This window comes from Bubalus kerabau, chromosome 16 (genome assembly GCF_029407905.1).
Source record: "Bubalus kerabau isolate K-KA32 ecotype Philippines breed swamp buffalo chromosome 16, PCC_UOA_SB_1v2, whole genome shotgun sequence".
Lineage (NCBI taxonomy): Eukaryota > Metazoa > Chordata > Mammalia > Artiodactyla > Bovidae > Bubalus > Bubalus kerabau.
Window position 1 is genome coordinate 65,381,439 of NC_073639.1, and position 14,628 is coordinate 65,396,066.

Below are 14,628 nucleotides of genomic sequence, written 5' to 3' on the forward strand. Positions count from 1 at the left end.
TATGAGAGCCCTCCAGACAGCCTTGTCCAGTCTCTCCCTGTGCAGGAGATGCCCTGAAAGTTGCATCACCCACTTTTTACGTGGAGACCTGTTGGGGGGCGGGTGGGGTGGGGTGGGTGCAGGGCACTGTTTCTCCCAGGAAGTGCAGATTCAGCCCAGGTGGTTAGGAATAGGCCAGGGCTGGGCTCCAGGTCACCAGGGCAGGTGGGTGCTCACAGTCAGCAGGGTCTGAGGCTCCCCAGGTGTGACCTGGAGCAGATTCAGTGGGCGTAATGCAGGGACCTCCACAGCGACACGGGGACAGACCATCCCCTGGGCATCATGCTTAGTAGTGACCAGTCAGGGGACCCTGGGATTCCCGTACAGCCTCACCTTCTGCTTCAGTGGAGTTCACTCCGAGGAAGCCCACTGGATGCGTGCCCCCCATCTGAACTACAGGCCCACAGTCTGACCTCTGACCTGCCCCCTGCACCAGCCCCCTCCCCTCTTCTCTCTTTTACCCTAGCCATGTTTCCTTTTGGGAGGCCGCCGACCCTCTGAGCATCCCTCATCCTCAACAAAAAAGCACTTAGGGGCTGGAGGGTTTCCATTGCTTCTTTGGCCACTTCTCCAACCTGGAAAGTGGGAGAACGGGGCAGGGAATCTGTAGTTAACCCCCCTTCCCTCCTCCAGAAAAGGTGACTTCCCTGGTGGTCCAGTGGCTCTGGACTCCCATTGCAGGAGCCCCGGCTTCCATCCCTGGTCAGGGAATTAGATCCCACATGCCACAAACTAAGAACCCGTGCAGCCAAATAAATATATTAAAAAAAAAAAAAAGAATTAGACCCCGCAGTCCCCAAGCTCCTCCTCTTGGCAGCGCAGGGAAAATGCTTCCGGTCTTGGCCGCTGGGCTGCCCACCGCCTCTGAATGAAGACTGCATGTGCAAGGAGTGGGCTGGACCGTGGCTCCTGCCTCCCATGTCACCCTTTACGTGATCCCTAAATGTGGCTCCCCAGCTGCTCCTGTTTGGAACATGGCGGGGTGGGGGGGGTGCTCTTGGAAGTCACCTGTGGCCTTCTTGAAACTCCCTGCTGTGGCCCTTGTCACCGAGGGCCTTTCAACCCTGTCCTCGAATCGCAGTCAGCAACAGGCACTCAGGCTTTGCATCTGGAAAGCCAGCCAAGTTCTGTGTTCTGAGTAAGAGGAAGGTTGACTGATCAAAAGCAATGAACAAAGTCCTCCTCACTGGAGGGGAGGACTCTCTGTTCTGTCTCCTCAGCTCTTTGAGTCCTGTTTCCCTTTTTGAAGGTTCTGCCTGAATTACTCTTGTGTTAAATTGTCCCTCTTGCACAAATCCTCCTAAGAAGGATTTTTGGAAAGGGCAGAGAGGTCATGTCATACCCCTTCTTACCACCCGAGGGAGCTCCCCACTGTGCTCTGGACGAAGTCTGCGCACCACGGTGGGTGTGCTTCTGTCATCTTTGGGGCATCTTTCACTTCATTTCTGTTCAGGTATATATGTGGAGCTTTTGCACATCACGCCTGGCCCTGTTCTGGGCTCTGGGGATACCACAGTGACCAAGACAAAAGCCCCTGAGTTCATGGAGCTGATACTCCAGGCAGGGAAGCAGGCATCAGGCAGGCCCACGAATTAAGTCCATGCCCCTCTCCCAGATGGCAATAGAAGCCCAGGAGGAAGCCGGAGGCCATGTGAGGAGGCCGGGGCATGGGGGTGTGCCCAGGGAGGCCGGAGGCAGCCTCTGTAAGATGACCTTCGGGTGGACGCCTGGGAGACGTGACCAGGCCAGCCATTCAAAGATCCGGGGACAGGGCTGAGGGGACAGCAAGTGCAGAGGCCCTTAGCGGAACGTTCCAGGCCTGTCCCAGGAGGACAAGGAGGCCGGTGTGGCCAGCGTGAGGGGTGACTGGGATGAGACCTCAGACCGGGTTTCCTTGGACCTGCTCCCCGCAGAGGAGGACTTCCGAGTTTTCTCAGGAGCTGGAGGCGGTGGCATGTTTGGGGCAGAGGAGTGCTACCACCTGGCTTAGGTTTTTAAAGGATTACTGTTATACTGAGCTAAAAAGTTTACTTAAAACACATGCATACACACATCAAAGGATTTCTCTGACTGGCGTAGAGAAGAGATGGGCAGAGAGGGCCAGGACGAGGAGCCAGACCAGCAGCAGGGGCGTTGCCCGGTGTCGTGAGGGGCTGGGAAAGTGCAGACAGTATCTGGGAGGGTCACTCCACATGATGAATGAGGGGGAACGTGAGGGGATGAGCCTCCTGAATCCCTGGGGCCTCTCCTGCCCTGGGGTTCTCTGCCTGTATTGTGCTCAGTCGTGTCTGACTCTTTGTGACCCCCATGGACTGTAGCCCGCCAGGTTCCTCTGCCCATGGGATTTCCCAGGCAGGCATACTGGAGTGGGTTGCCCTTTCCTCCTCCAGGGGATCTTCCTGACCCAGAGATTGAACCTGCATGTCTTGCATTTCCTGCATTGGCAGGTGGGTTCTTTACTAGCACCACGTGGGAAGCCAAGGTACAGTCATTCTGTTCAGCACTTGTAGGTCAAGAAAAATATTCCCCAGCTGGCCAAGACCTTCCGCCTGTCTGCCGATCACTCACGGCCCTCACTGGCACATCCCAAGAGCTCTGGCCCATGGGAATGATGATCTGTGGAGGCCCAGTCACTTTTCTCTTTGGTTTGTCTCACTCAGGGCTGCACACGGCAGTGGTCGCCCTGTGGCAGACCACCATCCACATTACTCTAGTGAGGGCTGAGTGACCAGAGTCTGTGGTGGGGAGACCTCTAGACAGGCAGCCAGGAGGCCCGGGTGCTAGAGCTGGCTCTCTGATGGATCAGCCCTGGTACACAGGTACGCTCTCTGCCGTGACCTCCATCTCTAAGAGATGGGCATTCAATTAAATGGTCTCTCCAACCCATTGCAGGCCTAAACGTCATCCTTTCTAAGACCCTGGACCTGACACTCATCCTTCTATGATGGACAGCAGAAAGTCCTCCAGAGTCCATGGAGGGAAACCCCATAGTCCATTTGTTCAGTCGCTAAGCCGTATCCGACTCTTTGCGACCCGGTGGACTATAGCATTGCAGGCTTCCCTGTCCTCTACTATCTCCTGGAGTTTGCTCAGATTCACGTCCAGTGAGTCTGTGATGCTGTCTCTTCAACCATTTCATCCTTTGCTGCCCCCTTCTCCCCCTGCCTTCAATCTTTCCCAGCATCAGGGTCTTTTCCAGCGAGTCGGCTTCAGCTTCAGCATCTGTCCTTCCAGTGAACACTCAGGGTTGATTTCCTTTAGGATGGACTGGTTTGGTCTCTTTGCAGTCCCTGCACTTTGGTTAAACATGGGGATTCTCAGCATAGACCCTGCTGACCTTCTAAATGTGTGAAGCCTGGCTGAGTTCACAGGTCTCTCTGGGCTTCCTGTATCTCACCTGTAAAATGGACACAGTAATGATGTTATTATGAGGATGAAATTTACAGTGATACATATATCATGCTGAGAGTAGCCTGGCACACAGAATATGCCCTGGAAGTGTGTTTGTTATTTCAGCAGAAGCCGAATTGATGAGGTCTGGGCTACATAGATTTGTAGGGCTGAGGTTCGTTAGGGTGGGGGTGAGACACGTGTGCTAAGAAAGACCCTTGTCACCCTCTCCTTGCACCATGGCAGCCTTGGTAGAAGGCTTCTGGTAGTCAGCAGGATCCAGGCTGCTGGGGTCTGCACCGGTTGTGGCAGGGCTGGCCCACGGGTAGCTCAATTTGCTTTGATAACCACTGCCCCCCCCCCAACACACACATGAGAGGAAGAGCTGGGAAGGCTCACACTGGGGGATCTCTGAGGCAGGGGCTCATGCAGATGTTTCTGTCTAGCTCAGGCTGGGAAAGTGGCACTAATGTCCCCTGCCATCTGTGCCAGCCATCGCCACCCACACCGCACCAGCACCGCTCTTTACCTAGGACTGCTGTGTCCCGGGCGCCAGCTCCTGCCGTGTGGAGGGCATGGAGGATTCAGCACAGGCACCCGAGATCCCAGCGCCAGCCAGCTGCCTGCCTGTGTTTCTCCTGCTCAGGAGTCACGTTTGGGCTCACGCTTCCCTGATCCATGCAAGCGGGTGGAAGAAGGTGGTTTTGACCTTCCGCTGGTTTCACCTGGGGCTCAGTTCTTTAAGAAATGGGCACAGGGATCAGAGTTAGGAGATCCTGGCATTGGGAGAGCAAGACCAGAATGAGAAGGGCTGGCTGCAGTCAGATGTGATGGAATAGCTGCCATATTTTTAATCCTTTCAGCCATGGCTTGTCCTCCTTTCTGGGCTTCCAATTCTTGAGAGGCATGCTTGCATGCGTGCAAAGGCACTTCAGTCATGTCTGACTCTTGGTGACCCTGTGGACTGTAGCCTGCCAGGCTCCTCTGACCACAGGGTTTCTCCAGGCAAGAACACTGGAGTGGGTTGCTGTGCCCTCCTCCAGGGGATCTTCCCAACCCAGGGATCGAATGTGCATCTCTTACATCTCCTGCATTGGCAGGCGGGTTTTTTACTGCTAGCGCCACCTGGGAAGCCCCTTGAGAGGCATGCAACCTACCAATTAGGAGCTAACCAGCCTAATTTGGTAGCCAAGCCCTGCTTCTCACTGACTACATGACCTCAGGAAGGTACTTAATTGAAGTGTCTTGGAGGAGAAAGGCAAGAGAACAAAGAACAGGTGGTATAAACATGCTGTAAATTGCAAGATGATATATTTAAGCCTAACCATATTAGTAATTACATTAAATGTAAATAATCTAAATACTCCAATTAAAAGGCAGAGTTTTTCAAACTGGAGGAAAGAAGCAAGACCAAACTATATGCTGCCTATAGGAAACAAAATTTAAATAAAAAGACACAAAGAGATGAAAAGAATGGATAAAGCTATAATAATCACTAATCCAAGGAAATAATCAAAACTGGAAGAGATATTATAATCAGAGACAAACATTTGTATATTTATAGACTGCATTATATATATATATGCATATATGTGACTCAAAATTTTAAAAAAGAAGAAAATAATGTAATAGGTAAGAGTTGGAGACACTTCAATTAAGTTGTACAAATGGCAACTAAGCATATGGAAAGATGCTCAACCTTATTAGTCTCTGAGGAAATCCAAATTAAAAGCATTGGAATTAAAACAATACAGTAACATCACAATATTTTAGGATAGTTAAGACTTAAAGCAGTTACTTCCCTGGTGGCTCAGAGGTTAAAGCATCTGCCTCCAATGCGGGAGACCTGGGTTCGATCCCTGGGTAGGGAAGATCCCCTGGAGAAGGAAATGGTAACCCACTCCAGTATTCTTGCCTGGAGAATCCCATGGACGGAGAAGCCCGATAGGCTACAGTCCACGGGGTCACAAAGAGTCGGATACGACTGAGTGACTTCACCTTCACCTTCAAGACCTAAAGCAGTGAGCATATCAGTTGGTGGTGGGGAAGTGGAAGACCTAGAACTCTCATTTACTGCGAGTGGGAGTGTAGAACGGTACAACCACTTTGGAAAACAGTTTGGTAGTTTCGTAAAAAGTTAAATGGGTGATCTAGCTATTTCACTCCTTGGTATTTACCCCCAAGAAATGAACACCTACATCCACCTACACCTACAAGCCCTGTACATGAATGTTCATTTGAAATAGCCAAGCATTGGCAATGGTCTAAATGTCCATCCATGGGACTTCCCTGGTGGTCCAGTGGCTAAGACTCCTAGCTCCCAATGCAGGGGGCCCAGGTTCCATCCCTGCTTGGGGAACTAGATCCCGCATGGCACAGCTAAAAATCCCAAGTGCCACAACTGAGACCCATTGCAGCCAAATAAATAAACAGTAAAAAAAAAAAAAAAAAAAGCTAAGACTTGTTTCTTGGGGCCATGGCATGTATCAGTAGACACACTTGAGTGCTGTGACAAGCTCAACCCAAAGAGGCTTAGGTATAAAAGGATCTTTGTGGGCTCAGACTTTGGAAATGCTCTGAGGTAAATTTCAGGCACGGCTCAATCCCAGGGGTGTAACTCAGGCAGGTCTTCCCCACTTGGTGGCAGAGGCAGCCTCCAGCAGCAATAGGGAAAGAGCTCCCCAATCCCTCCACACACACACACACACACACACCTTTCTAAACTGGTCCTGGAGAAGTTCTAGGTTCATTGGCTAGACTTCGGTCAGCACCATTGGCTGAACCAATACCTGTCTGGGGTAAGACAGGGGCAGGCTGGGGCGGGTGTTGAGGGGATCTCATTGCACTGGATCAGCTGCCAGGGGTGGAGTTGGCCAGAGCCGAAGAATAAGGACAAAAAGTAGGGAGCGGACATTCAGACAGACAGGACTGAGTTACCAGAAGGAAAGGGCATGGGTCTTAGCAGGGAAGAGCCACGGATGACCCTGCACCAGGGAACAAATCCAGTTATTTTTATTTTTCTGACAAGGCAGTATATTAACATGCTTCTACAAGTCAAAAGTCATCAAAAAGATCACTCCCTCTGAGCAACTTCCACCCCGTTCTCTCCATCCATTGTGGGTAATCAGTTTCATCAAGTTCTAATTTATTCTTCCTATTTCTTCCGTTAAGTAGATATCTCTGTGCTTTCTTGTTTTTTCCCTTATTTACACAAATGATAGCATTGGGTGTGTGCTTTTTTTATACTTGCTTTCTTAACAGGAGAAAGAAAAATTTAATTGAGGTATGGTTGATACACAACATTGTATGTTTCAGGTGTATAATATAGTGATTCACAATTTTTAAAGGTTATGCTCCTTTTAATTTATAAAATACTCCTTTGCTGCACAATATATCCTTGTAGTTTATTTATTTTATCCATAGTCATTTGTACCTCTTAATCTCCTCCCCCATCTTGCCCCTCCGCCTTCCCTCTCCCCATAGAAACCACTAGTTTGTTCTCTGTACCTATGAGTCTGTTTTTGTTGTTGTATTCACTAGTTTGTTTTAGTTTTAAGATTCCACACATAAGTGATCTCATAACAGTATTTGTCTTTCTGATTTATTTCACTCAGCGTAATACCCTCCAGGTCCATCCATGTCGGAAGAACATTTTTGCTAGACATACTATTCTTGCTGTCGTTAGTATTGGGTTGGCCAAAAAGGTCATTTGGTTTTTGCCAAAATATGTTACCCGAACGGCCTTTTCAGCCAACCTAATACACGGGATCACGTGTAGACTTATGTGTGCTTAGTCACTCCGTCGTGTCGGACTGTTTGTGACCCCATGGACTGTAGCCTGCCAGGCTCCTCTGACCATGGGGATTCTCCAGGCAAGAATACTGGAGTGGGTTGCCATGCCCTCCTCCAGGGGATCTTCACAACCCAGGGATCGACCCCAGGTCTCTTGCATTGCAGGTGGATTTTTTACTGCCTGAGCCACCAGGAAGCCCAAGTATATACAAGGGGGTGTTGACTTATATAATAGGATATGAGTGAGAGCAGGTGAATGACTGCCAGCCTTCTCTCTGGTGAATGGTGTCTTTTTATTCTCTCAAACCTGGGTTGTAAATGAATCTCCTCTTGCAGATGGAGGCAAATATACCGTCCACGACTCCCAGGCCCCCAGTCTGAGCTTAGAGGGTGAGAACTCCCCCTCCAGCCCCACTGGACATGACTGGGAGATGAATTATCAAGAGGCAGCAATCTACCTCCAGGTGAGTATCTCCCGGGCAGCATCTGGCCCTTCTTGCCACATGTTGGTGGAGACGGGGAGCTAGGCTCTGTTGGATGCATGCCCAGAAATCCAGTTCTGGCTTTGGTGCTCCATGTGTGAGCTTCTCATTTCATAAGATGACGCCGGGAGAGCCAAGCTGGCTGTGCCCGTGGGCTTGTTCCCAGGACCCCCAGTGTGTGGCCCTGCCTGCCCCCAGGTTCCCCTAGTCTGTCCATTTGGCCGCCCCCTGCCCTGCTCCCTCTTCTGGAGAGGCTGGTTCTCGGGAGGGAACTCTTCTATCTGCTGAGTCCAGCTGACTCAGTGTGCAGGGTCTTGAGATGTTTATTCTTCCTGTTTCTCCTGCTGCTGCTTTCATATTTGCTATTCCATGCTTGGTTTTTGTTTTTAAACAAATTTTAAAATCTTTATAATTCTGTCTGGTAAGTGTATCTTAATTTATTTAACTATCCTGATAAGGTTGGATATTTTCTCTTTTTATATTTCCCTTACTGTATATTATGCATTTCCCTGTTATAAATTATAATATGAGGACAATCTATGTCTTCAGCTATTTCTCTCTTTTTCTCTTTAATATCGAGGATTATTTTATTAGGAAACACTCCAAGAAATAGAATCAGTGGGTTGAAGGATTCGACATTTTTTAGGGCCTTTGATATACAGTATTGAATACTCTCCAAAGGGAATATTGCCTGTTAACTGCTAATCTCACTGTCAATGGCATTTTCACCTTAATCTTGTCATTTTTGTCATTATAAGATTTCAGCTTCTGCTGAAATTTCAGCATTGAATACGGATTTGGGTGAGGAAATGGGATTTTTCTTAAGTTCATTTGAATGATCACTTTCCCCTAATCTTTTTTTTCTTTGAAGCAGCTCTGCCTTTTAAGTATTTGCTTTTCTATTTTCAAAGAAAATTTAATGAAATTCAGATACTTATTTGATAGCTGTTCAGGTGTCTGTGTGTTTCTCACGTTTTATGGCTGTACTTCTCAAGGAATGGGTTTTGATTCAGGTTAAGGCAGAAATGATTCAGGTTAAGTAGAAATGTTTTCGGGAGATTTTAGCAAGCTTGGGCATGCCTGTTGACGTTGCGGGATCACTCTATACACTGTCACCCTCTCTAAGGTTGAACAGGTGCTAGATAAGAGGCCAGGATGGATCAGAATACAGAATTAGAATCACTGCTTGGTAATTGCCTCTTTCCTTAAGGAGGTGAGAACATTAGTAATAAAAATGGCTATCATCAAATAATAAATGCTAGAGAAGATGTGGAGGAAAGGGAACTCACCTACACTGTTGGTGGGAATGTAAATTGGTACAGACATTAAGGAAAACAGTATGTAAGTGTCTTAAAAAACTAAAAATAGAGCTACTATATGATCCAGCAATCCCACTCCAGGATATATATTTGGAGGGAAAAAACCCCTCTAATTCAAAAAGGCATGTGCACCTCAGTGTTTATAGTAGCACTATTTACAATAGCCAAGGCATGGAGACAACCCAAGAACCAAGTGCCCCTCAACAGACAATTGATTTAAGAAGATGTGGTATATAATACATACACACATATATGAGCAGTGGAATATTACTCAGCCATAATAAAGAATGAAATGTTGCCATGTGCCATAGTGTGGATAGACCTAGAGAATATTACTAAGTGAAGTAAGTCAGCTAGAGAAAGAGAAATATAACTTCTAAGTGGAATCTAAAAAATAATACAAATGGATCTATATACCAAAAAAAGACTAAGTTAAGTATGTACTTGCTGATCTTTCTAACAATCTTACCAGCAGTTTGATCATCTCCCAGTTCATACACCTGAGACTCCCGGGGGCTAGTGAGTCCAAAGCCAGCCAGCTAGTAAACTGCCAAGCTTGTATTTAAACCGTGTCCATCCAGCCTCCAAATGATGTTCTTTCTTCTCTACGTGGTGGCCACATTTCTGTTCCTGACCCCATGCGGTCACTCAAAAATGGGCCATGTCTTTAGGGAAAAAGAGGTTACAGGACAGAAAGTATCATATGGTGACTTTTAATATATAAGTTATATATAATTTTATATAATGTGTGTCTATGTATGCACAGATACCCATTCACATCTGGAAACTTATTTGTCAGAATATTAAAGGTGATTATTTTTGGCTGATGAAATTTTTACTACCTTATAATTTTGTGTATTACTTGAATTTTTTTTCTTTTTTACAAAAAGATGCATCCTCTTGTAAAATTAAAACTAAAAGCAGAACTGGGGTCCCCGTGGACAGTGGTTTCTGGCTTGGAGGACGGTGTTAGCGGGAGTCTGATAGCCGTTTCCGCGCTTGCGGATGGGCTGCAGCATGGCTTGGAGGACGGTGTTAGCGGGCGTCCTTTAGCCGTTTCCGTGCTTGCAGATGGGCTGCAGCATGGCTTGGAGAACGGTGTTAGCGGGCGTCCGATAGCCGTTTCCGCGCTTGCGGATGGGCTGCAGCACAGCCCCCGAGCCAGGTTGTTCGTGTGCTTGGCTGACTGGCCCCTTGCTGCTTTGCAGCAATTTTTGTGCCACCAGCAAATTTGGTGCCTGTGGTTTCCTCTCTTCCTAAATTTACCTGTTAACTCACTCACCCACAGGAGCCGTGTGCTCGGAGCTCCTGTTGCCTCCAAGACCCTCCTAGTTTTCTTTGTGGACTTCTGCCCCAGGGAGCAGAGATTAAAGGCCTGGAAGTCACGTACAGCCGGCCTGGCTTCTTATTTTTCCTAATCATAAAATTTCCTAGTTCATGATCAGCCTCTAGGAAATAAGGCCAGTGTTCTCCTTAGTGCATGCGTGCTCAGTCATGTCTGACTCTTTGCGACCCCATGGACTGTAGCCTCCTAGGCTCCTCTGTCCTTGGGATTTTTCAGGCAAGAATACTGGAGTGGGTTGCCATTTCCTCCTCCAGAGGACCTTCCCAACCCAGGGATCGAACCCAGGTTTTTTGCGTCTTCAACATTGGCAGGTGGATTCTTTACCACTGCACCACCTGGGAAGCCTTAGCATCTGGGTCACGATAGGGACTCAGATCCTATTTCACTCGGTCCTTGCTGGGGAAGGCCTCATCTTCCATCTGCCCTGCTGCTGCTGCTAAGTCGCTTCAGTCGTGTCCGACTCTGTGCGACCCCATAGACGGCAGCCCACTAGGCTCCCCCATCCCTGGGATTCTCCAGGCAAGAACACTGGAGTGGGTTGCCATTTCCTTCTCCAATGCATGAAAGGGAAAAGTGAAAGTGAAGTCGCTCAGTCGTGTCCGACTCTTAGTGACCCCGTGGACTGCAGCCTACCAGGCTCCTCCGTCCATGGGATTTTTCCAGGCAAGAGTACTGGAATGGGTTGCCATTGCCTTCTCCGTCCATCTGCCCTGAGGCAATTCCAAGTCCCTGAGGTCAGATTTGGGAGCTCCATGTCAGTGGTTTCCTCTTGCCAGACCTTCATCCCTGGCTACCTGTTGGAAGAAATTACCCGAGAATTGCATTTTCTAGAAGTCCAAGCCAGAAGCTCCCCAGGCAACCATGTGTGACCCCTGTGGCCAGGGCGGTGGTGGTGAAAACCACAGCCGGCACAGATCACAGGACGGGGAGCGAGGCTTGCCCAGCTCACCCACCGTGTGACTCCAGGATGTTTGTTCCCTGCCCTGTCGAGTCTGTGGTTTGCCTTTTATTTTTTTTTTGATCATGAGGATAGTGATGTATCGGGCTTCAGGGAAGTGACTCGCTTGAAGTTCCGCTGCAAACCACAGCCAAGGTCAGAGCTCCCAGCCAACTCCCAGCTACTGGACAGTCCTCGGCCTGACAGGCGCCTGGAGAATGATCTCTTGCAGAAATGCTTCATCTTACCAAACATCTATTAAACGCCCACTGTGTGCACCAGACACTGTGCCAACTGAGGTCTTGATTATATCTCTTGCTCTCCCAGTTCTCTGTAACAAGCTTGGCGAGCTGAAGCCACCTCCAGCTGGCACAGGAGCCCACTGGCCAGGGCTCCTTCCATGGCACCATGTGCCACCTGGCCCAGAGACACTTCTTCCTGTCAACCTGGCTTTGTAACTTCTGCAGGAATCACCGGGCACGCATGTGTTAGTTTCACTTTTGCCAGAACAAGGGTTTATGAGGATGGTTGCATGTGGCCTCATCCCAGAAGAGCCAAATATTGGAATAGTTGAAGGTCTGCCTGCATTCAAGAACACCCAGAATGCTTTTGGAAAGGCTCTGGGTGTCCCTTCTGGGGCTCTGACCCTTTTCTCCTCTAGAGATCGGAGCCAAGGGCAAGAGCCTCTGTTCTGAGTGTGCTGAGAGTGAACGAGATAGGTTCTCCTGACTCAGCATCATTGGTGTTTAGGACGGGATAATTCTTTGTTGTGAGGGGCTGCCCTGTGCATTTTAACAGCATCCCTGGAACTGCCCCTCTGGATGCCAGCAACACCCCCAGGTGTGACAGCTACACGTGTCTCCAGCCCTGGGGTGGGGTCAGGGCAGGGCAGGTGCTCAACACTGCCCCCAGTTGAGAAGCACTGAAGCAAGGCAATGCGTGAAAAGTAAATGCTGTCTATATGTACGCTGCTGGATGGGGTACTGAGGATGAAGTTGATGAGGTGGGACCTCTTTTGCGTAGACCTGTGCCCACCAACCTCAGGGAGGCAGTGAAGATCCCCTACCTCCCCCAGAAGACCGATCCTAACAGGGAGGGTCATCGGCTTGTATTCTCAAGTGGACCATTCCCCAGGCTCCATCATTTGTTTTCTGCATCATCAGCAGGAGGCCAAGAACAGACAGAACAGGGCTGCTGGAACCAGGCTGCCTGGCTCTATGGGCTTGGGTGCTATGGAAGTTCCCTGTCACTGCTGTCAAATGAGAAGAAATAGAAGCACTTGCCTGGAAGGCAAATTGTCCGGACTGAAAGGAATGTCAGGGCTCAGTGGAGGGCACTCAGTGGGGGTCAGCCGCTGTCTTGTTACTGTTGGGATGAAAGCATCAAGGGCTTAGGAAATAAGGTGGAAATAGTCAATTAAGAAGTAAGGGGACTTCCCTGTTGGTTCAGTAGTTGAGAAGACTTTGCCTTCCAATGCAGGGGGTGCAGATTCCATCCCTAGCTGGGGAGCCAAAATCCCATATGCCTCATGGTCAAAAAGCAAAAAAACCCCCAAAAAACAAAAAAAAACACATAAAACAGAAGCAATATTGTAACAAATTCAACAAAAACTTTAAAAATTGTCCCACATCCAAAAACTCTTTAAAAAGATAAATGGGATGGGGAAAACTGAATAAACCAGGATTCTGATAAAGGGACCCTCAAGCTTTCCCCTCAATGTTACTAGCTTAAAGTAAATAATAACAGGTCACCTCTTCAGGGAGCTTTCCGTGTGCCAGACGCTGTCCTAAGAGCCCTGGGAGTAAGTACGGTCGATCGTTAACCCATGGATGGTTGTAAAGGTGAAAGAACAGTTTCCATGTTGCCCAGGGAGAAGGGGGCGGAGCCAGGACACAGTCATGACTAGTTTACCCCAGACCCCGAGCACTTAACATCCCACACCTGAGAGTGAGACTTCGGTCTCAGAAGGGACAAGATGCTCCCGCTTCCCTTTGATCTCTTGCGCGTTTTATCCTTTGATTCCTCCGACTAGTTTTGGAAAGAAGCAAGTCTTTGAAGCCGCATCAGTGGCAAGGGCGAGACCTGAGGGGTGTGCTAAGCTGTGAAGAGAATACTTAATTTTCCGTCCTCTCTGGCCTGAAGCTCCACCCACCTGCCAAGGGCCCGCCCCTTTCCCCCGCCCACCACAAGTCCCACATCCCCGGCCGCTTCTGCATCCCAGGCGCACTGCTTTGCGCGGGCTCACGCGACTCTCGCTCTTTCAGGAAGGCGAGAATAACGACAAGTTCTTCACCCACCCCAAGAACGCCAAAGCTCTGGCGGCCTACCTCTTCGCACACAACCACCTCTTCTACCTGATGGAGCTGTCCGCGGCCTTGCTCCTGCTGCTGCTCTCCCTGTGCGAGGCTCCCGCCGTCCCCGCGCTCCGGCTGGGCATTTACGTGAGTGTCCTGGTGGCCGCGAGCCACGGCTCTCTGGGGGTGTCGGGGGTGGGAAGGCGGGCAGAGTAACTCAAGCCTGAAAGGGAACATTCTGGAAGGGGAGACACCCCACGGATTTCAAACGGGGAGGCCCTGGGAGTAGCTGGCTCACCAGTCTTGCTGGGGGTCCCCGCCCGAGGGAATGCACCACCCCCAGTCTCCCTGGGATTCCGTTCCCTTGTAACTTCCAAGGAGGGGCAGGGGCCGCCCTCGGACTGCCTCACTTAGGACCCGTGGCCATGCTTTGGCTCCAGGTGAACAGCATACCTGATCAGCAGTCCCGCCCGCTGTCTCCAAAGAAAAGCCAGCAGGTGCGCTCACTTCTCCTACTGGGGAGTGGCTGATGACGCTGCGTCTCCTTCACGCTCTGTGGCTGCAGGTCCACGCAACCCTGGAGCTGTTCGCCCTGGTGGTGGTCGTGTTTGAACTCTGCATGAAGTTGCGGTGGCTGGGCCTTCACACCTTCATCCGGCACAGAAGGACCATGGTCAAGGTGATGTGTCCATCTCTTTCCAGCATTTCCTTGTCAACTTCAAGCCTGTATCGTCAATTCAATTGCAAATCCCCCATGCGCTGTGAAGCGTGACTCTGGGTCCCGGACCTCACCATGCTTCCAGCTTTGCTCTGGGTGTCGGCGGTGCTAACAGTAGCTAACATGATCCGGTATTTAGTTCAGGCCAAGCACCAGCATGGTGACCTTTGTGGGAAATGTGTTACTATTCCTAGTTTACATCCAGCCAGTTGCAAGAGAATGGGATCTGGATCCCAGAGAGCTGGGATTCCAAAGCAGCCTGGTGTGGCCTCCACACCCGTGCCAGTCAGTGCCATATTGTCCACTTTCTCT

At 49.6% G+C, this 14,628-nt stretch overlaps 1 protein-coding gene and 1 non-coding gene across 8 annotated transcripts in view; both read left to right on the top strand.

Annotated features, from left to right (window-relative positions):
* TPCN1 (two pore segment channel 1) overlaps nucleotides 1–14,628 on the top strand; it is a 60,962-nt gene that overhangs the window by 20,780 nt on the left and 25,554 nt on the right. For 6 of the 7 annotated variants that reach the window (XM_055550738.1, XM_055550740.1, XM_055550739.1 and 3 more), the window contains 3 exons: nucleotides 7,558–7,685; nucleotides 13,569–13,745; nucleotides 14,164–14,277. In XM_055550738.1, coding sequence (XP_055406713.1) covers nucleotides 7,558–7,685; nucleotides 13,569–13,745; nucleotides 14,164–14,277 — 419 coding nt within the window. Of the gene's footprint in view, nucleotides 1–7,557; nucleotides 7,686–11,400; nucleotides 13,746–14,163; nucleotides 14,278–14,628 lie in introns of those variants that run through there. The other variant, XM_055550744.1, reaches the window with a different exon arrangement.
* TRNAW-CCA (transfer RNA tryptophan (anticodon CCA)) lies at nucleotides 5,229–5,300 on the top strand. Its single transcript has one exon. It is a non-coding gene; the product is annotated as a tRNA-Trp (tRNA).